Raw genomic sequence first — 22674 nt, 5'->3', positions numbered from 1 at the left:
ATCTGGGATTGGAAGTCGCTGGGGAGCCGGGACGGACCCGGTGGGGCACGGCCGGCGGTGGCGGGGGAGGAAGGGGAGGAGCTCCGGGCCCTGCGCCGCTCGCCGCCCGCGCGTCCGCCCGCCGCCCTCGGGCTCCTGCCGGGATGGGCTGTCCTCGGGGTGGGTGCGCGGGAGCCCTCTGCCGCAGGAGCTGCCCTGGTCCAGGCCTGAGGGACCCGGCACCCGGGCGCTCCCGGCCATGGAAGAAATCATGGAGGGTGTCTCTGAGTCCGTCTGTGCTCTGCTTCTCTGTTTACAATATGGCGACCCGCCTTTAAATTATATTTTTATTCTCAGCGCCATTTTGGCTGCATATATGATTTGCAGACGTCTCCCGGGGAACGGTGGGGGTAACCTCGGAGTCCTTTCGGCGGAAGCTCGTCGGGGGCCGGAGCTGGGGTCTTGCCGCTGGGGTCCCCTTTCTCTCCCGCCGCTTGCCCCTGTTGCCTGTCGGAGCTGCCTGCCTCTTCCCTCCCCTCCCCGCGCTGCCGCCTCTTAGGAAATCGAGCCGGGTTAGACAATTAAAATTGCCCTTGGGCGCCGATTTCACTGCTCCGCTCCGGATCGGCGAACCCTTCTCTGCAAAATTCTTTGCTGCCGGGGTTCTGTGTGCCCTGGCTCCGCGAGGGCATTTTTAAGGAGCGGAGAGCTGGAAAGCCGGGCACTTTTTCTCCCCCCCACTTACTGAACGCAAGGGGAGGGGAGAGACCGTAGAGGGAGGGAGGGACCGGGGTTAGTCGCCCGCTGCTTGATCCTCCTCACCGGCTCAGCCCAGAACAATCCGACCAAGAAGAGTGTAAACTCCAGCTCCTGCCTGGAGAAGTCACCTCGGCCTTCCTCAAAAATCCCACATCTGCGCCAGGACCCCGATCGATTCTTGTTCGGATGGCTCTTGCTCTGTTCAGCAACAGTTGACTGAGGCAGATGTTTGCAAGAGGAGATGGCTGGGGAGAGAGCGGGAAAGAGAGGGGCTGTTGCGTTTGTTCCCACCCGTTTTTGATATTGCCATTTTTAACCTTCTCTTTTAAAAAAAAAAAAATACCATAAAGTGAGGGTTTCCTTAAGCTCTCTACACAGTTCCATTCACATTCCGCCCCCAGGTTGGTGAAATAGTGCCTGTTGTGTATTTGTACTAATTGCAGGTTTGGGAACACTTATTAGACAGATGAGTGATACTGGGCAAATTAAGTCTGTGGTCAGAAGTTTTGTAGGAAGCTCCCATTACCATTCCCAAAATTCCTTTGCCCGGGAGAGCACCCCATCTTGGCTTGTAATGTTGCAGGGACAAAAATGATTATCCTGGAGGGATCTTTGCTGATGGCTTTAAAATTTTTATTGCTTAGTGACTAAGGCCAGCAGGAAGGGTCTGTGGTTTTTAGCCTTTGCTTCCTATAAGGTGTAAGCCATCTCCTGTCACATTTCCTGTGCTGTTGTTGAGCACAGAAGAGATTTGTACTGGGTGGTGTTGTGTTGCTTACCAGTTATTCCCTATTGCTTTTGTTTGTGTTGTGATTGTGTTTGATACATACTAAGAGTGAATTGTAGACTCCTTGATTTAAAACATGGGTTAATGTTTTACCTCTAGAATGAAGTGAATGTTAACGAAGAAGGGTGATTCCCATATTGAGTGAGACTTTTGTAAGCTCTTTATTATCATTTGTTTAATCAAGCTGAAATTGTTTATTAAAAACCTCAGGCAGGGGGAAAGTGTGCTGTTTTGCCGAGATTGGGCTTTTAAACTCTAAAACCTAACTCCTGAATCTTTGCACTAGATGAGTCCAAGTCTTGTCAAGTTGTAACAATTAACAGTTCTACTTTAGCTGGTAGGAGAGAGGGAGGTGCTTTTCCTTCTGTCTTTTTGAGATTCAGACTGTGCATTTCATTGACTACTTTTTGTTTTTAAGACCATGAATGGAAACTGGTAATCAGAGATTTGAGAATCCTAGTAAATGAGACAGCCCTTGTTTCACATCTCCAGTTTCCTCTTTGAAGATGCCAGTACTGAATGTAACGTTGATGTATCTGAGTAGTTACAAAAATCACAAAACATTGTAGATACTGGTACAAAGGCAGGAAGCCTTCTTTCAAAGTGAGGTTTATCCCACTTTACTGCTTCCTACCCCACACTCTTTCTAGCCCAGGAGAAGTATTTCTTTAACTGTTTCAACCAGAGTAGTTAGGTCAAGCAGTTAATAGTGTCAGAAATTTTTGATTCCTGATTGTGCTCGGTAATTTGTCCCATTATCACTTATTTGTGTCATGTGAGAGTGAGTTTAGGAGGTGTGTCTGTTCTCTCTTGCTTCCCTTTTTATCTGGCTAAGACTGGATTATTTACATAAGCATAGTAATGATTTTCCTCTTGTACAGAATGTACAGAAGTGAAGATGGAGTTTTGCAAGCTCTGTAGGTCGTAATCGCAGTGCTGCTGTAGGTCTCCATTCAAAGCCCCGGGAGACAAGTCCTCTTGCAGTCTCTAGGGTGCCTGACCAGCTTATCTCACGGTGAACAGGATCTAGTAAAATGCTCCAGAAGTGATTTTAAGCAAACTTCACTTGCTGGACTTAGTGACATGGCCATAACCACAGGGGATTTTTCTAAGATAACCTACTGGAGGAATTGACTGGTCCAATAAGCTGTTTTAATTATCTTTTCTCAGGGGCCAGTGCTGTGTATGAGGAACCTTTCTTCCCGATTAGACCGGGAGCCCTGTTTCTGGGTTTTCTCTGATAACCTTCTAGGTGAGGGAATGGATTGTTCTGTGCTCAGAATCCTGGACTCACTGAAGAATTGAACTTGAGGAGCTGATGTCTTCATATTTGTTTAAGTAATAGGGTAATCCATTTTATCCAAGTTTAACTGGTTTATCAGTTATTCAGAGTGGTGGTAAGGATTACTAAATTTGCCCTAGAGAACTAGAAAGAGGTGTTTTCAAGTGTTCCCTGATGAACCTGACCCTTATCATAATTGTTGAGCTTTCTGAAAATACTGATCTCCATGGACTGGTCCCTAAAAATTAGCCTTTAAAAAAAAGAAAAATTAGAGCTCTAGTTGCAGCTGACCCATCTTTCTGTTTGAGATGGATGGGATTGTTCTCAGGAGCAAAGTGAGTACCATAGGGCATCACTAGTGAGGCTGACTGGAACCTAAATAGTTCCTTCTGATTGCATTTTGCTGCAGACAGTCTGAGGGACCAGAATGGTCTGGTTGGAAGTGCATCTCCCTCGCAGACCTCAGCATGGTCGCTTCCCGTCAGACAGATTTCTGTAGCATTTGCCTCCGCATGTTATATTTGGAATTGTTGGCCGGCTTTCCTCTCTCTGGTGTTGGCAGCAAGATCCAAAACGAGGTTTTCGAAGAATGAGAGTAAAAAGGTCTCTGTGCACAGGCAAAAAACTAAGCTCAGCTTGGAGTTTTGCATATTTAATTTTCAGTGAGTCATAACAAGAAAGGTTTCACACACAGTAGAAAACTGCCTTGTAGAAAACCTATATACTGTTTGAACTTCTAAGGGGGTGATTTTTCTGCTTTTGTTGTCATTAGAATAGTATCAAGCAAGTGGTGAATTAAAATAATTTATTTTAGTGTTATCTTACAAGTCTTTTGTTTCTGACATTCTGAGTGCTCAGAAGCCTGGCACTGAAGAACTAGAGATGACAGCATCTGAACTCCCTCCGTTCTGCCCCCTCAGAGTGAAATGATTCAACAGTAAACAAACCTGGGACATCCCTGGAGATCCAGTGCTTAATATTGCTTCCCCTGCAGGGGATGTGGTTCAGTCCCTGGTGGGGGAACTAAGATCCCACATGCTGTGCAGAGTGGCTAAAAGATTTCTTTAAAAAACAACCCTAATTTGATTTTATGTTTATTTTATTTATTTTTGCATTTGCTGTGTTGTGTTAGAATCTGGATGTGTGGTATTTTTAAATGATCCACTCAGACATCGAGGTTCCACTAACATTTAACTTTAACTCAATTTCAATGTGCATGCTTTGTGAACTTTACTTTTTTTTAGATTTATTTCATTTATTTTTACCAAAGGTTTTGTAAACTTAATGTGGGGCTCAAGGGCCAATTCTAATGAAATGAGTGCTGTAGTTCAAACAGATAAACAGATAAACACTGTTTAAAAATATAGGGATAAAAAAAGTAAATAAAAATATAAGGATAATACTTTTGGGATGAGTTGTTTACTCAGAAAATGTCGATCTTGTGCTGTTCTTTAAGGCTCTCAAAGTACTTTACAGATGGGCTCCACTAATACGTTAGGACTGTTTGAGGCCTTTGTAAATGAGTTATGTGGCATTGGGGTTTTTATGTTTGTTTGTTTGTTAACGTGTTTAAATGTGTAAAAGTCATATTTAGGTACTGCCTTCATTTTAATCTTGGGAGGTGAGATTCATCTTGGTCTTTTTAAAATTCTTAATCAAGTGTGTTTCCAAGAGAATTTTTTGAAAGCCAGATCATAAAGGCAAATAAATTTAATTTGAACTGAAGAGGAATTCAGATAGTCACTACTGTGTGTTGCATGAAACACTTTTTTATTAAGCTCTTGAGTAGAAGTACAAGTGGTACTCAAGACGGCTCAGTGAGTTTTCGGGGTTCACCCTTCTAAGATTTGTGAGTGCTTCCTTCTTTTTTATGGCTGCAAACGATTCTGTGTATGAGTACTGTATTTTATATATGTATACACACACACCATATTTTTTAAGTCCATTCATCAGTTGATGGCTATTTGGGTTATTTCTTTTTGCTCTTGTGAATAATCATGCTATCGATACTTGAGTGCAAGCGTTCGCATGGACATCTGTTTTCATTTCTCTTAGGTATATACCCAGGAGTAAAATCACTGGGTCGTATGGTAACTCTTGTATTTAACCTGTGAGGAACTGGCAGACTATGTTCCCAAGTGGCTGCATCATTTTGCATTGCCATCAGCACTGTGTGAGCACTCGTTTCGCTACATCCTTTTCAGTGGTAGCTATTACTTGTCTTCTTGATAAAAGCCATCCTGTGGGTATGACATGCTATCTCACTGTGGTTTTGATTTGCATTTGCCTGATGGCTGACAATATTGAACATCTTTTTGTGTGCTTTTTGATCATTTGTATATTTTCTTGGAAAAATGTCTATTCAGATCCTTTGTCTGATTTTATTTGTATTTTTATTACTGAGTTGTAAGAGTTCTTTATGTGTTCTAGATACAAGTCCTTTGTCAGATATATGACTTGCAAGTGTTTTCTCCCATTCTGTGGGTTGTCTTTTCACTCCCCCATCTTCTTATTTTTTAATTTTCACTCTTACCTAGTAAAAGATGGTTGATTTAAGCACACTTTAATGTCTTTGCCTATGTTGTCTATGTTGAGACAGTAAGGAAAGGATTTTTCTTCATGAACTCAGGATGATGTGTCTCAGTAGAGGGAACCTTATAATGATTTGGTATGTTGCTATTTTAGCTTTTCTGGGTGACCACTCTTAGCAAAAAAGTAAAGCTAGAAGTTACCATGGAGGATGTATAAAAAAAAATCTGTCAGCTGTCTCCCACCAGCCACAATAGAAAGTTTCTGTGTACAGACACTTCTCATACATGGAGGGCCCTGGTTTAAGGAGGAAGATTTTAATCACCTCAGTTTGATAGGTAGCAGCCTTGGGGTGGACATAACTATAGGCAAATTAGTGAGCTTTTTGATCCCAGTTAACAAGAACAAAAAGTTGGTTCGAACCTTGCAGTGAACTCCTCACCGGTTTATATGTATTTTTATATCTAAGCCAGATAGCAGTAAACAGGGAGACAGCACGCAGAGACTGTTTGCTTGAAAGTTTTATGTAGGTTATAAAAGAAACCAGGAGGGCTGTTTTTTTTTTTTTTTGTACCCTAGAAATGCAGGTGTCCTGCTTCTTAACAGAAACGGGTATATTTTTTCTTCTACAAGTTGCTAGCACAATAGTAAATAGATGAAATTGATTGTTTTTTGTTTTGAGTTCTGGATAAGAGTTTTAAAATCCATCTCTGAGCTTTTGTGTCCCACCCCCAGTGCATAAACAGCAATTCCTTGGGTGTGTAGCTAAGCAGGCCAACCTGGTAGAAAATTCTGGTTGAGGTTATGATGGCATTTACTGTGATAATGCAGCACAGGCTCCTGGAAATGCATTCTAGTTTTAAAGTGCCAGAGTTTTAAGTAATTAGAGCGGGGGGGGGGGGGTGGAGTTTGCCTTCCCCCCTCCACTGCTCTTCCTTTGACTTAAAGCCCCTAGGAAGTACAGCATGGGCCAGCTGCATTGCCATTCAGTGAGTGACACTTCTGAGAGCACCTCTGCATAATGCTAGCCTCCCAAGGGACAGGACAGGAGTACAGCTGTCCCTCTGCCAGTTTCCTGCAAGAAGAGGACATTGTATTCAGTGCAAGTCCTAGACCAAATTTTAGAAAGGCACTTTGGTGTTGCGGATTTGTCACTGTGCCCAGGCTGCATGCACAGGTCGCTAGCTGACTGCCTTTCCCATGACTCGAGAACAGTTCAGAAGAATAAGAGGGTGACTCCTTTTTCTGCCTGCCATTTCCAGATATCAAATTCCTCATCCTTTAAGCCTTAATTTTTTTTTCCTAAATCTAGTCTCAACAAATAAGAATAAAGATGAAGTCTTTCTTTTTTTTTTTTTTTTTTTTTTTTTTTGTTCTTTTTTCTAAAGATGAAGTTTTGTATGGGAGGCAAAAGACACTGAGGGATGTATTGGACACTGATAAAAGGAGGAATCGTTGATTTGACCCATCAGTGAAGAGGGGCTTGGCCGTTACACACAGCTGTTGTTGAATTCACAATAAGCAAATTCCAGGTATACCTTGCAGATGGATGACATTTTCTAAGTAATGAAAAACTTGACTCATTCGTTCAAAGAACTACACTCCTTTCCCTTTTGCAATCCTATACTCAGTGCTCACTAAACTAGTTAAAAACCGGAGACTGACCCATCTCCTCTGCTCACTGTTGCATAATACTTAGTGGTGTCACAAATGAAAGAGGTGCAAAGATAAACACTGGTTGGGTAACAGAAATGATGTCTGGGTTCTTTGAAGCGGATGGTACCTTTGTTAACACAAACACGGTGACCGTTCCTTTCTCCCTAATTATGTTTGCTTTCCCTATGTATTAGTAGCTTGGGTGTTTAATCTTTGCCCTTCTCCTATTTTCTGACAAATTATCCAGGGTATCTCCCAGGAAATGTTTCCTGGTCTTGAAAGGACAAAAGCCTTAGTTACGGGGTATAGAGTGTTAATCCCTGAACCTAACGTTGGTCTCTCTCACTGCTTTGGGCTTGTATAAGGCTATTTTTGAAATAAACTCAAGTGAGCAGGAGAGGGGCCTTCCCAGGTGGCTCAGTGGTGAAGGATCCGCCTGCCAGTGCAGGAGATGCAAGAGATGGAAGTTTGAGCCTGGGGTGGGGAAGATCGGCCAGAGAAGAAAATGGCAACCCACTCCAGTATTCTCTCCTGGGAAGTCCCATGGACAGAGGAGCCTGGAGGGCTGCAGTCCATGGGGTCGCAAAGAGCTGGACACGTCTGAATACAGCGCAGCACAAAACAGGAGAGGATTCTGTGGGATTTGAATTTATGCATAGGCCAAAGACATCACTGTACCTCCAGGCCAGGCAGGAGTGGGGGTGCCTCAGAATTGCTAGCAAGGTTAAATTCGAGGCAGTGCCAATACATTTTACAGGCTTTTATCCAGCTGTGATCCTCAGAAGGATGCTGGGTATTTGTTCCCCTGTCTGCATTTGTGCAAAGAACAGAGCAGAAAAGCTAATGAACTGCATGGAACTTTGAGTGAGTTTAGAAAAGTCCCTGCATTACAAATTTGGGCAGTGTGGAGCTGCTCCTGTTCTTTCTGCCAGCCATGGGCTCCTGCGATGAGCTGGGAGCTTTTTAATTCCCATGTTCACTAACTGTCAGAGTTCTCCTGATTCCTGGTTTTAACGAAGCTCTGAAAACACTAGGGAGAAACTCTACGGTGAACTTTCTCCATGAACAATCAGTTATTGGTCAAAATACATTGTGAATATTTTACTACGTGAATCTCATTAAATGTGTCTAAACCTGTAATATTTCATAGTCCTCTACCTGAGTTGGCCATATTTAACTTTCCTTGACCTTGCTTACCATTTTTATGAAAGACCATCTTAAATATAGGGAGAATTCTGTCACTAATTTTGACCTTTGTTGATGCTGATATTGACATTGTTTTGCTCTATTATCTGTGTTTTGCTTTATCCCTCCTTGGTAGTCCTCTCAGTTTTGCCTGGCAGAGATGACAGTCATCTAACTCAAGGTAATTCTGACACCTGACTCCATGATATCAGACATCTTTGACTTTGGGCTGCAGTTTGTGGCATTGAAGTAAGAAAAATGTCTGCTGGTTATTTAAGTCACAGGAAAGAACTCCTGTCCAGGGCCTGTATGCTTGCTGCATGCAAGCTTTCCACAAGTCTTACCATTTGTGTGCACACTTTCAGGCCTTTAGGGTGATTGTTCTTTGGTTGGGGACCATCTGAGAGAACAGTGGGCAGAAAGGAAGAATCATGGCGCTGTCTCTGACAAGTGTGTTTAGCTCCTAAATAGGTCACCAGGGGTATAACTGGAAGGCTTCAGAAGCCCAAGTCAGCACTTAGCTGTGGCATCAAACCACGACAGCACAGTCTGACAGCGTGCCCAGGAGATTACTTCAGCCAGGCAGGGCGGGGAGCTTTGAGGTTTCTGAGTGAAACTGGGGGAGGGGCGAGCGGCAGAGTCAAAGAAGAGGGGAATAAGTCCTGTGCTGTTTCGGCCCAAATGGTAGCTTTATGCCGCCTCCTTCCTTTTTTTTTTTTTTTTTTAAAGAAGACCCTGTCAGAGGAGAGTAAATGAAGCAGAAATCCTTCCTGGGGAAGAGCAGCTGGGCCATGGGTAGAAACCTGCTCTCCACATTTAGCTGGATTTCAAATAGTTGGTCTCCCTACATCTAAGATGTTACACTGTTTTCAGTTTTCCCAACCTTATAGAATTTTAGGCCCGGTATCTGTAAGATGTGAACCGTTCCAGATTCCCTGAGCTGTGTTCACAAGAAGAGTATGGTCTGGCTATTTCCTTACTCTTGGTCGTCCACTGAAATTTGACCACAAAACAGTACCCAGTTTTCCATACCTTGGAGACTTTTATGGAATACACAGTTAAATTGTTCTACTTTCCCATGGAATGTTCCCTGAGACTATTAAAAAGTGACTGTTGAGGCCAGAATATCGACTCTTTTCTAAAACAAGTGGACTCCAGCATCCATCATTAGGTGAATGAATGAAGCCCATTTTTAAAATGTTTGCAGCCAGCTCATTTTCCATTGTAGAGAAGCCAGGATTGCAAGAACAGCCACACCAGTGATCAGGTCCTGTGGCACCGGGGCTTGGCTTGTAGAGAAGTTAGCAGAGGCAAACACCTGGTATAACTGTCGGTGGTCTGCCCCACCTCCTCCTTGCCCTGCACTACTTGTAATCCTCTTCTCCAGGTGTCCTTCACTGGGAGGATGGCCAGTGAAGCTCTACATAGAAGGCAATAAAATTGGGGGGCACAGTCAGCTAGTTTGAAAGGATTATATGCCTGTGGAAGTGACGCAACTAGCTAAGTTTCTCAATGGGGCGTTTGTAATGGTCTGGCACTGCATTGGCCTCCTTGTTAACACAGCCACTGAGGCTCTGCATGAAAAAACCAGCAGTGCGTGTACTTTTTATGTACTTTGTGGCATTAGCTGTATTTGAGTCAGTAGCTGGGATAAAGGAGAGGAAGAAATTAAGGTTTAGGGACCCCGTGAACTTTCTCTCCACTTCATCTCTTCAGTATCCTTCAGTGTGGCCATCTTTCCTGCCTTTGAAAGGTAGGCCATCCACGAAGGGAAAAGCTAATGCCCACACAAGTGTCCAGGGGAAGCTTACATTTCTTCTGACATTTAAATTTCATTAAGTTTTGTTCCTTCAAAACACAGACCAGTAAATTGAGGAATGATTAATACAGCTTTTAATTTAAACAGATGTTTTTAAATTAAACTTGAACCGTCACCTCTTAGCTTTTCCAGGACAGAAACTGATTTCAGTTTATAAAAGGCTTGTTTTCTATGCGGGTAGATGCCTTTGTAGATCAAGATGGCTGCTGGGAGGCTGAGACACGGCTATGGTCCTGTCAGCGATCCCGCTTTGACTAGTGCCGACACATCTCCTGAGCTGGCCAAGAGCAGCAGGGCTGGTCAGAGAGAAGAGGCCTGTTCTGAGCGTGTATTGTCTTCAGCAGTCGGTCTTGCACAATGCCGTTAAATATAAATGCAGGATTTTTATCTGGTAGTGGACCTCACGTGGATGGATGAGACCCGTGAACTGTGAAATTAAAAATCAGAACCGCTCAGTGCTATTGTTTGCTGGCTGAACACCCCCCACCACCACCACCCCAAAAAGGGGAGGGGACATACAGATGATGGGGAAGGGGGCTGCAGGCAGTGAAATCTTTCTAGTCTGATATTTTATTTCACCTGAAATGACCATTTGTGGGGCTGGAGAGCTTCTGATTCTTAGAGAGTGATGGGTTCTGACAGGAGGGACCCTAACCAGTTCACTTGACTGACCTCTTTTAGAAGAGAACCGAGTGGAAGGCTGTGGTGTATTGTGTACAGAAAGGCTGTTTGAACAGTGTTCCTATGTGTATTACATAGAATATTTTGTCAGTCCAGGGAGAGAAAATGGAGTGTGTTCTTTAAGTATTTCTTCGTCCACCTGCTTCCTTTTGTCTTAAGACATACACCAAAGCTTTTAATTTGGTTAGGTGATATTTTCATGTCTCTCCGACTGCCTTTGGTTCAAGTTTTAAAATGTCAGTGTCACTTAGCTGGATGGACATTTGCAAGCCATACATCAGAAACAACATATTAAAAAAAAAAAAAGTCCAGAGCGCTATACCATTTTTAAATGCATGTTGTGATGCAAAAAAGAGATCTCTGAAATAAAAGGCAGTCTTTCTGCTTCCCTGTCTCCCTTCACCTCTCCCCTCCTCCCTTTGTTCTCTCGATCCCCTCCCCCTCTCCCTTCCAGTTCTATATTGAAAAACTGCTTGTGCTGGATGGATAATTAGCACAGAGCTATGGAGCAACAGGTCCCCCTGGTAGCGACTAAATCTGAAGTAAATGTTAATGTTGGGCAGGTTCACATGTATTAATAGGCGAGGGAGATGAGTGAGGTTAGACTGGGATCAACCGCACTGGTATATGACTTGAAATAGATCCTCTTAATTAGAGAGCCAAGAACCATGACAACTACCAACATCTTCCACCTGCAGTGGTGAGCTGCAGCCTCATTAGTGAATGAGAGAGACATTCTAAATTAAAACCGGGCTTCTTCCATCCTTTAGCTGTAAGTTGGGATCATCTGGCTCTGGACTTTGAATCTTTGACCCAGCGCAGGCATAACAGTTAGCTGAGGGGTGTATGTCTGTGGTTTTCTCAATAGACCAATCTAGACACCCTCTTCAGCAACAGAGGCACATCATTTGATTTGTTTGTGGGAGTTCAGATGCTAGAGTCCCGCAGCAGAGGTTTAGGAGTTTTCGCTTGAAATAATTAATGTCTTTGAGAAGCCTTTTTTTTTTTTTTTTTTTTTTAATTTTTGGCTGTGTTGGGTCTTCGTTGTTGCCCATGGGCTTCCTCTCGTTGCAGTGCACAGGCTTCTCACTGTGGTAGCTTTTCTTGTTGCAGAGCCCGGGCTCCAGGCACGTGGGATTCAGCAGTTGTAGCACACAGGCTTAGTTTTCCCGGACCAGGGATCAAACTGGTGCCCCCTGCGTTGCATGGCGGATTCTTAACCACTAGACTGCCAGGGAAGCCACTTTGACCAGCTTTTTAATTGGTTTGTGTGCAGATGTTACTGTTAACAGTTTATAGGCCCTCTCAGGCCTCACAGAGAGCTACTCTGTGAGATGCATATCCTTCAGTTGTACAATCTCTGAAGATTTAAAGCTCCATTGTTGTGAAGTATTTTATAGCTTACAATGTCTTCAAGATCAGGTAGTAGTTAAAATAAATAGCAAGTTGAGGAGCAGTGAACAGTCGCTCTCTGGCCAATAATTGCAGTAATTGCTTTTTAACAAATGATCTGAAAGGAAACATCCATAGCCATGAAGATGGGAAGATATTCTGTAAGAGCGCCATGCCCCCAGGACACCCTTCTGTCCTGGGGAGAAGGGGCCTGTCTTCTAGCCCTGCTGGCCATATTCTTTGAAGCCAGAAAATAAAATAAAGATCCTTGGCCTGTGGTCTAAAGAGCTACCAGTTTTCCAAGACAAGCCAGCTCATGTACAGAACACTTTTCCAGGGCTCACCTTTCTTCCCAGGACTTAGTTCTCAGAAGGAACCTAAAAGTGGTTGGTGGACCACTGTATGCTTGGTGGACTTCAGTCTCTGTTCCCAGGGAAATGTCTCCACTCCCAGAACATTCCTTTATCAGGTAGGTCATTGCAATACCGAAATACACCTTCTTCTTCTAAAACTATAGTCTCAGAACTTCCCAGGCAGTCCAGTGGTTAAGACTCTGTGCTCCCATTTCAGGGGGCATGAGTTCTATCCCTGGTCAGGAAACTAAGATCCCACATGATCCCCGCCATGGCCAAAAAATAAAATTTAAAAAATAAATAAAACTAGTCTCATGAACACCTCAAGATCCTTAACTTCGTCACCTCTAGAAGCTCACTGGCTTAATTACCATTTGCTGGATAGCAGCTGTTGAGGTGTAGAAAGAATCAGGGAGGGGCCACTGTCACCTTCAGGTACAAAAGACCAAACTGCTGAGGCTCTGGGTTGTCTGGGATCCATGAATGGTTGAGTCTTACATAGGTCTATATGCCAAGAAGCAGTTTGTAGTTGATTGTTTGTGGTCTTGATACCATCTGTCCTTTTCACGTTGCCTCTCAACTGTGATCCTTGAGAGCGAGGACCGTTTCTGAAGTCTTGCCACTTAGTACATTGCTTAGCATAAGGGGGGAGAGTAGTGAGAGAGTTCAGTCATGTCCAACTCTTTGCAACCCTGTGAACTGTATGTAGCCCACCAGGCTCCTCTGTCCTTGGAATTTCCCAGGCAAGAATACTGGAGTGGGTTGCCATTTCCTCCTCCAGGGGATCTTCCCCACCCGGGATGGAACGTGTGTCTCCTGTGTCTCCTGCATTGGCAGGTGGATTCTTTATCACTGCACTGCCTGGGGAGCATAACATGGTGTCCAGTAAATACTTGAGTAGGTGAATGACTCTGGTCTTCTCTCCCTAGAGGCTGAGTTTCTTGACGGGGCAGGTCATAACTGGTTTGCTTTGTGTCCTTCCTCCAGCATGGTGCCTCCAGTGTGGCATTGGTTAGGAAGCAGTGGGAACTCAATAAATGAAGACTAATGGAGAGGGAAATGTTTGATCTTGTGGTTGAGGAAATTACCGTGATGGATATTCCATTGTGTTCCCCAGAAATAAGAGAACTCGCAAAGGTTCTTTAAAAACAGATTGGGCCCAAGATTTGGAAGAACCAGGAAGCTGATTTTGGTTCTCATTCTGCTGCTTTCTGACTATAGCTTTAGATAAATCAGTTTGGAGATACCTGTGTGATAGGAGTAAGAATTTTCAGTTTGATGGTGAAGATCAAATGTGAGCATCTGTGAAAACACTTTGTGAACCGTAATAAAGCAGATGTAAAATGAGATTCTCACTCCGCTGTTTCTAAGCATAGTGATTAGGAAGCACATTGATGTCTTTACAGGCGGCACTGGCTCACGGTAGTGTTTTTATGGTTTTTATTGCTGAGCAGCAGAAACTTTGATAATTTCAGCATTACCTGACTTTAACTTTTCATCATTTCCTTCTGTAGAGGATGGCCTTCAGCACCCTGTCTTCATTGATATACAGGATTGAGAGGAAGCTGGGATGGAACCATGTTCTTCTTGACAGGCGTATTATAATTTAAAGACTCTGGCATGCATATAATTGTTTCGAAGTTGCATGCTTAACTTGTGAAAACACTGTTCTAATGAGGGAAGGAGCTTTAAGATGGGTGGATGAGGCAGGGGAGTCCTAGGATGTGTGTGTGAGTGACCCCGAGGCTGCAGAATCTCCTTTCTCCCTGGAATCCTCTCTGTTGGCACTGTTTCTGATACAGAACAAAACTAGTCTGCTTGCAAAACAGCATCTTCAGCACTAGTTTCTAAGCCCATTACCCTACCCCAGTGGCAGCCTGTCTTTCCTTGAGCCATTTCATGAATCTTTGTCTAGATGTCTGAGTTGAAAAACCGCCTCCTAAGGACTTCCCTGGCTGTCCAGTGGTTAAGATTCCACATTTCCAGTGCAGAGGGCGCTTATTCAACCCCTGGTCAGGGAGCTAAAGATCCTACATGACATGTGGCACGGCCAAAAAAAAAGCTTTTTATAAAAACTGCCTTCCAAATAGCTTGAAAGGAATTGCTCAAAGCAAAGAGGAAAGAATCATCATCATGAGAAAGCTTGGTGGGTGATTCCTGTTTTCCAGCCACTACTGTGATGGTCATTTTCAAGAAACACAGACCTTCCTTCCCTATTCATCCTATTTGGATATTACTGCCTTCTCTCAAGAGACCATATTTTCAAATTTATTTCAAGATGCAAGTTCTGTCTCTAAGAAAGCAGCAAAGCCTCACTTTTTTAAATGTCTATATGCATCCTGGAGACAACACTCTGACTTTCCTGCATGACTCCCTAAACTTGCAGGCCTCATCCCACACTTCAGGGCAGACAAGGGGAGCCCATGGCCATAATCTAGGATTCTGAGAAATGTTCTTAAGCATGATATCTCTAAAAGTGATCCTTTAGAAGCCAGCCAGGAGCTACTTTTGAGAGCTGCTTAGTATGGATTTTAAGCATTTTACCCCTGTGTTAAGAAAGGTAAATCAAATTGTGTAAAGAGGATTTAAGTAGGATGTTTCTGTATGAAGTTTAGGCTTGCAGGTATGGACTTTGATTCTGATATCTTCTTATTGTTTTGTGACAGAAAACATGAGTAATTTCATGTGTGATTTAACTACCAAAATAAGTATCTACCCAACCACATTGCCTCATCTCATCTCCTGACTTTGGCCAGGGGGCAGTTACATTCCCTCTTAGAAGCCCATTCATTTTGTGTTCCCCAGTTCTTTAAAGCTTTATTGTGTACCTGCTGAGTGCCAGACATTATGCAGAGTATGGCAATACAAAGGTAACTGAGGCAGAGAGCGGGATTCGGGTCCTTGAGAGTTCAGTATATAGTGTGGCCCAGAAGGGCCATAAAGGATCGTGGGCTGTCAGAGGAGACTTCCTGGAGATGATGCCTGACTTGAGCTCCAGAAGATGAGGAGTTCACCAGATGAAGGATTGGAGGGAGGCTCAGCTTTTGTGGTTGTGGGTAGCAGCTCTGGCATGAGCAGAGAGAGACACAGGGTTGAGAAACAGTGTGGGCTGTGTAGGGAGCCACCAGACTAATGGAGCTGGGGAAGGGGCAGGTTCCTGGCCTGCAGTACTGAGGAGCTTGAACTTTATCCTTTTGGTTGGAGGGCGATATGGAAGGGCTTTTAATTAGGAGACTGGCATGATCAGAATTGTGGCAGAATTATTTTGCCAGTAGGGTTAGACATAGATTGAGGAAGGCAAGAAGAGCATCCAGGGGGGCATTCACATCTTGGTAAAAAAATCTAAGCCACTGCCACCTTGCCTCACCCTTGCCTGCTTTACATGTTTGGTGTAGGTTATCTTGATACAAAACACAAAGCCAGTAGGCAGATGAAAAGAAATGATGAAAAACAGAATCAGAAATGACAGCCCTTTCAGGGTTAATTTTAATATGACAGCTGCTGAAGCATAGCAGAGTCTGTAGGCCTTTGCAAATTACACACATGCATTTCATTAGTTTGGATATGGCCTGTGAGGAAATACATTGGAGAGAACTAGGGGAGACTTTACAGGTGACATTCACGTGTGATCCTCTAGGGCTCGAAGGCCTGTCTCAGTAGGCCAGTGTGCCTCCTTTTTTCTGCTTCCTGGTAAGGATCCTCCTGAGATTCCACTAGGGAAACTGAATAGGAAGCAATGAGCTGTGAGGGCTCGGTGGACATCCTGACATGTATGCTTAGGGCTCCAGGGATGTGTTGACAAAGCAGGAGCTAGGAAAATTTGTCAAGCTAAATGCTTTTTAGGTAAAAGGGTAAAGCAGCCTAGCATTAAGGCCTAGGACTTAAGGAAGAGTCCTTATATATCCACAGCATATATATATATATATATATATATATATATATATATATATATATATATATAAAAAATAATTTGTTTTTAGCATTTTTCATATATTATGGAAAAAAAAAGTCCTCCACACCATTCTAAGTTGGTGAATCCCAGGAGCCAAATGTAGGAATTTCTTAAGCATAAATGTAACCTTATTCTGTATAGCAGTGGTTTTCAAACTTGGGTATTGAGCAGAATCACCTGGAGAGCTTGTTAAACACATTGCTGAGGCTGTCTCAGAATTTCTAATTCAGTAGACCTGGAGTAAGGGCTCAGAATTTGTGTTTCTTTTTAATTTTTTAATTGAATTATAGTTAATTTACAATGTTGTGTTTCAAGTGTATGCAAAGTGATTCAGTTATACATACATACACACACACAGGTTCTTTTTCGTTATAGGTTATTGCAAGATACTGAGTATAGTTCCCATCACTATACAGTAGGTCCTTGCTGTTTACCTACTTTATATTTAGCAGTGTATGTATGTTAATCACAAAATCTTAATTTATCTTCCCCCCACCCTACCCTCCTCCACTGCTATCCCCTTTGGTAACCATAAATTTGCTATGCAAGTATTTTTTCTAAGTAAGTTATTTGTGTCATTTTTTAGATTCCACACATAAGTGAGAAATGACGATTTGTCATTCTCTGACTTCACTGAGCTGCAAGTGGTGTTTATTGTTTTTTATGGCTGAGTAATATTCCATTGTTTATGTATACCATATCTTCCTTACACATTCATCTGTCGATGAACATTTAGGTTGCTTCTATATCTTGGTTCTGGTAGATAGCACTGCTGTGAACATTGGGGAGCATGTATCTTTTTGGACAGAAGTTTTATTTCTAGTAAGTTCCCAGATGGTGCTGATGCTACTTGTCTGGAGACCACACTTTGGGAACCACTGCTGTAGAGACATGATAGATGTGACCCTCCTAAGAATTTAATAAAGTTTCCTATGATTCTTATAAACCTTAATGGAAATCAGTGATCTGGAGAATCAGTAAGACCAGCCCTCCACAGCTATAATTTTGATTCAGTATTGACTTTGACTACTGTTGATGCAGCCTCTCTATTGTAAAGATAGAGGGAAGGAGATCCAGTCCTTGTCTTGATTCCTCTGATAAAAGAAGTAAGAGCACTGTCACACGAGGGAAAGCATAAGAAGGATGTCTTAGTAGTCTGGGAAGAGTGCGTGGAGGAGTTGTGTGCTCAGTTACCTATCACTGGTAGCAAACTACCCCAACACTCAGTGGCTTAAAGCAGAACCTAGTTATTCTCTCTCACAACTTTGCATGTTGACTAGGCTCAGCAGGGTGGTTTTTCTGTTCAGCTGTTATCTGGGACTGTGGTTATTTGGAGGCTCAGCTGAGTTGGCATGATCCAGGATGACTCAGGGATGTAGCAATAGTCGGTGCTGGCTGTTGACTTGGAGCTGATGGGAGTGCCTGAAGTCTCCTCTGTGTGACCTCTCAGCATGAGAGCAAGGCTCTGAGATGGAATATTCCAAGTGTGTAAAAATGGAATCTATAGGGCTCTTCAGACCCAGTCATGGAAGTTCCTACCTTGTCACCTCTGCTGCATTCTATTGGTCAGAACAAGTCACAAGAGAGAATGCGTCAGTGATCCAGTGGTTAGGACTCCACACTTTTACTGTTGAGGGCGTGGGTTCAATCCCTGCCCCAGCTGGGGAACTGGGATCCTGCAAGCCGCGAGGTGTGGTCAGAAAAAGACAAGGCAATTCCAGAGGAAGGAGATGGACTGCTTCAGGGTGGAAGGGTAGCAGAGAATTTGTAGCCATCTTTCATCTACTATAGGCTGATTGAGGCAGGCCCTTCTGGGTGAATAGGGTTTTGATAGGCATAGCTTTCAGGGGGAAGAATTTTAGAGGAAGAAATAGCAAGTCTTCAATTTAACTAGGGGGAAAAGTTCCCAGAAAGGGCCTGGGAAGATGGAAGGGGACCCTGTGAAAGACGGCTTTGAACAGCAGGTGGAAGATTGTGGACTTCCACTGGCTGACTTTGAAAAGGCAGTGGAGAACCTCTCTCCCCGTGATTTTATTAGCATGGTGCAGAGTTTGGAAATGACTCTTCAATACTCCAGACCAATTAATTATATCTTTCCCTGTCAGTCCAGTGTTCATAGCTCTGGGTTTGGCATCTCTTTCTAAGATGTGGGAAGGGATGCTTACTCCTTAGGTTACTCTAAATGGGGCCAAGTAAGCATTTTGAAGGATAAGAGATGTATAACTGCACAATGCAAGTTGAGCACCATGCGGCATTGCGCCGTGGCACTGGTGGGTGAGCTGCTTAGCTGTCCGCTTGTCTTTCCGCAGCAACCCTCCACTGAGTGAAGAGATGTTGCCCCCTGGGGAGTGGATGTGCCACCGGTGCACCGTTCGCCGAAAGGTAAGAATGCTGCTGTCTGAAGGCTTCGCTCCAAATGCCAGATCCAGACCGCTGATAACGGAGGCCACAACGGCCTGGCCCTGAAGGCGTTTTCGTCCCTTCTTATCTCTTCCAGCCCCAAATCACCCTCACACGCCCTGTGATGACTGTTTAGAATCCAGTAGGGCCTAAAATCCAAACATGGGCTGCTGAAATGGGCTGAAGAGGTGTGTTAATTTACTGAGACATGTTCATTCACTAGTGACAGGGGTAGTCTGGTCTTCTTGTAGACCTCTTGATAACTGGCCTGAACATAGTGGCAGCTGTATCCATGGCGAAAGGGGCTGAAGAAGGCTACCCCTGCAGCTTGATAGAAAAAGGATTCCCCTCACCTCGAGGCAAATAAGTCACTGGTCCCCAGAGGCTTGGCCAGGTGTGGGGGGTGGAGAGCACTTTGACCCACTTGGACCCCAGGTTGTCTAACCTCTCTTCAGCTCCCCTTCCCTCAGTTTTGATAATTCAGTACTGGCTTTGAGAACATAATTTTCTATGTTGAGAACTCCTGTGGGGTTCAAAAGCTAAACGCTCCCTTATCAAAAAAGGAAGTAAGTGTGCTTCCACCCAGATAGTGAGACCCAATCCTCAAATTACAGACTGTGGATTAGAATTTGTATGTGAATTGTAAACCATCCGCTGCCCTACCCCCGCACTAATCATACACCAAGCAACTGTCCTTTGTTGTGACATCACATCTTTTCCTGGCCCCTCAACATGATGTCACAATGAATGATGACTTCCTTTGTTGCAGAAACAGGATGAGATGATTAAGAGATTGTGGTTTATGTGTGTAACAGTTTTTAGCCTTTAAGAAGAAAGTTAACAATTAGGCGGACACTTTTTCAATGTGTGCATAGAGTTCCTATTAAAAAGTAAGCCAAGGCCAAGTCAATCGCCCTACCAGAGCAGTGGTTTGATTTCTCTTGATATCCACAAAGCAGGTGTCCTCCAGCTTGTCCTGCTCCCAGGATCTCTGCCTGTATGTCCCCAACTAGATTAGAATGGGGCTAGTTAGAAACATCTGTCAGCCAAGAGGCCGTTCAGAAACTTGCCACTCAAAGAAACTGAACTGGACAGGGTTGGGAGCTACTGTGGCAGAAGAGACGAAGCCAGGAAAAGGGGGTGAAGAAGAGGAGCTAACATTGTTTTGGCGCTCATCATAGCTGGCTGTTCTCCATGTGTTTCATTTAATCCATACAGCCCACTATGAGTGCTGGTGCTATTATCTCCATTTTTAAAAGGAAGAAACTGAGGTTCACAATTGTAGAACTTACCCAAGTACTCAAAAGAATTGACTGAACCAGGTTTTGAACCCCAAACTTTCTGACTCCAAGCTCTATTACTTCTTCAACAATTTAAACAGAACTACTTGCGGGGGATTATACTATAGTATGCCTTTTTCTGTATGGTGTGCTTTTCCCACAATGCCACTCCCTGCTCTCAAGTGGACCTCTGTGTCTACCCATGCCATATCTGCCTTCTGCACCACCACCACCTCCCAGCCTTCTGGCCTCCCTTGGGTACAGTGAAGGGGGTTGAAATGGCCTCTTGTGGACCTCACCAACCTCTCATGTTCACGTCTCACTCCTAGTGGAGGCTAGATAGTCCCCCCATCTCAGAGCCATCCCTTTCATGTATCCGAAGCTCTTTGTCACAACCAAATCCCTGAGAGCAGGAGGAGAAAGGTTTTACTAGTCTCACTTCACACATAGAGGAATTCCTGCCCTTAGCCAGAATCACCTAAGGTCATAGGAATCAGTGGCAGAACTGGGACAAGATCCCAGGTCTCCTGGCTGGACCCCATTGCTAAACTTCACTCTGCTTGGACCCTTGGAGGAAAATGTATTGTCAGTCATTCAGTTCTGCTCTGTGCACTTAGTCTTTTCCCTGTCCCCACCTTTCCATTCAAAAAGTGTCACTTTCAGAGTTGTAGTTAAACTGGAGACATGAAAGCCACCATTCTTGGACACCATGATTGCTGGGTCACTCTGCTCTGCACGCCACCCTTTCACCTTGTTGTGGTTGCCTTGCAAGCCAGCACCCAACATCCCTGGATGGGGAGTTCGGCTTGCCCGTTTTACTTTTTACCTCTGCTTCTACAGACTTTTCTTTATTTTGAGCAAAGTTCTTAACAACCCTTCAGGACACTCCCAAGGCAAACAGCAGTGTTCTCTGTCCTTGATTCCCTGAGTTGTTCTCAGTGTTCTCACTTAGTCTGAGTTTATTCTCACTGCTTTAACTTTTTAATCCCTTTACCCCCACCTTGTGTGGAGACACTGTGTATCATATGATGTGTGGTTTGTTTCTGACTTTGGTGCTTTCTGATTGCCTGCCCCCGTGGTTTTGCCAGCTGTAGTTTAGTTCAGCCGTAGTTTGGTCAACTTTCACAGACCAGTGTTCCAAGTCCACAGGTGGGAGAGTCTGTAATATTAAGAGGCCTTCACGGTTTTGGTGAGTGGTCTAGCAGGACTCATAGCATCCATCGCTTTCTGTTTTGTGATACTCTATGTGATGGGCCCGCCTGTTCACTTGCACAGAAACGAGAGCAGAAGAAGGAGCTGGGCCATGTCAATGGACTGGTGGACAAATCTGGCAAACGGACTACATCCCCCAGCAGTGACACTGACTTGTTGGACAGATCAGCTAGCAAAACTGAACTCAAGGCCATTGCCCATGCCCGGATGCTGGAAAGGAGAGCCAGCCGACCTGGCACGCCCACATCCAACGCCAGCACGGAGACCCCCACCTCTGAGCAGAATGACGTCGACGAGGACATCATTGATGTGGATGAAGAGCCAGTGGCCGCAGAGCCGGACTACGTGCAGCCCCAGCTGAGGCGGCCCTTTGAGCTGCTGATCGCTGCCGCCATGGAGCGGAACCCCACCCAGTTCCAGCTGCCCAATGAGCTGACGTGCACCACTGCACTGCCAGGTCAGCCAGACTGCCTTATCCCCCCAGCCCGCTTCCACAGGGGCTGCCATCCACCCGGGAGGCTGTGCAGCCTGGGGGTCCGCTGTCTGGGCAGCCACTGTCTCAAGTTCCTGTTTTGGTTTGTGGAAGGATCTTAGAAGGCTCACATGCTTACTCAGTTTTCTAATTTCCACCCTTCCCAGTATCACTTTAAACGGAGCGGGGGGCGGGCGGTGTGGAATACATACACATAGTTCAAAACTCAAAAAATGTAAGAATTTCAATAAAACATTTCCCACCTGTCCCTGTCCGCCGTTGCCCGGTTTCCACCTTCCTTCATAGATAACCACTGTTTGGTTCTTATGTAGCTCTTAGAAGCCAATACAGATGTTTATCATTTTCCCCTTAAATAGCATACTTACATATATCTTTCCATACTAATGTTGACATTCCTCAGTTTTCTTAATGGTTGCATAATAACACATTATATAAACTAATTTCCTATTAATGGACATCCTGGTTGTTCCTAACCTTTTGTTAGGAACAACAAATGGTATTTCAACAAATAATTTTGTAAATATATCACTGTATACAAGCGAGTGTATGGAGGATAAATTACTAATATTAGAATTGTTGGGTCAAAACTATGCAACTATGCACTTATAGTCTTGATGGATATTATAAATTGTCCTCCATTCCCTTTTTTAAAAAAATTTGTAATTAAGTCATGGCTTCTCCTTGATATCAAAAAACATTCTTCCATAGAAAGTGAAATCGGCAGGCATAGGAAGCCTGCTGGTCAGTAGGATACATACAGAATTGTAGCTTTTCTGCTTTCTGTTAAAATGAGGTAAAATTACAGTCTTTTCCTCAGGCACCTGTGCAGAATTTGTTGACCATTTGACCTGGGTCTTTGTGTTTCTTAACTTGCCAGGATCTAACCTAGGCTGCTGACCACTTAATGTTTGCAAA

At 44.0% G+C, this 22674-nt stretch overlaps 1 protein-coding gene across 5 annotated transcripts in view; it reads left to right on the top strand.

Moving 5' to 3' along the window:
- PHF12 (PHD finger protein 12) overlaps positions 1 to 22674 on the top strand; it is a 38604-nt gene that overhangs the window by 1633 nt on the left and 14297 nt on the right. For 4 of the 5 annotated variants that reach the window (XM_004012512.5, XM_042256575.2, XM_060395292.1 and 1 more), the window contains exons 3-4: positions 18684 to 18756; positions 21330 to 21723. In XM_004012512.5, the coding sequence (XP_004012561.1) occupies positions 18684 to 18756; positions 21330 to 21723 (467 nt within the window). Of the gene's footprint in view, positions 1 to 120; positions 6869 to 18683; positions 18757 to 21329; positions 21724 to 22674 lie in introns of those variants that run through there. The other variant, XM_060395291.1, reaches the window with a different exon arrangement.

Source organism: Ovis aries, chromosome 11 (genome assembly GCF_016772045.2).
Source record: "Ovis aries strain OAR_USU_Benz2616 breed Rambouillet chromosome 11, ARS-UI_Ramb_v3.0, whole genome shotgun sequence".
Classification (NCBI taxonomy): domain Eukaryota; kingdom Metazoa; phylum Chordata; class Mammalia; order Artiodactyla; family Bovidae; genus Ovis; species Ovis aries.
This window is presented reverse-complemented; position numbering and strand designations above follow the sequence as displayed.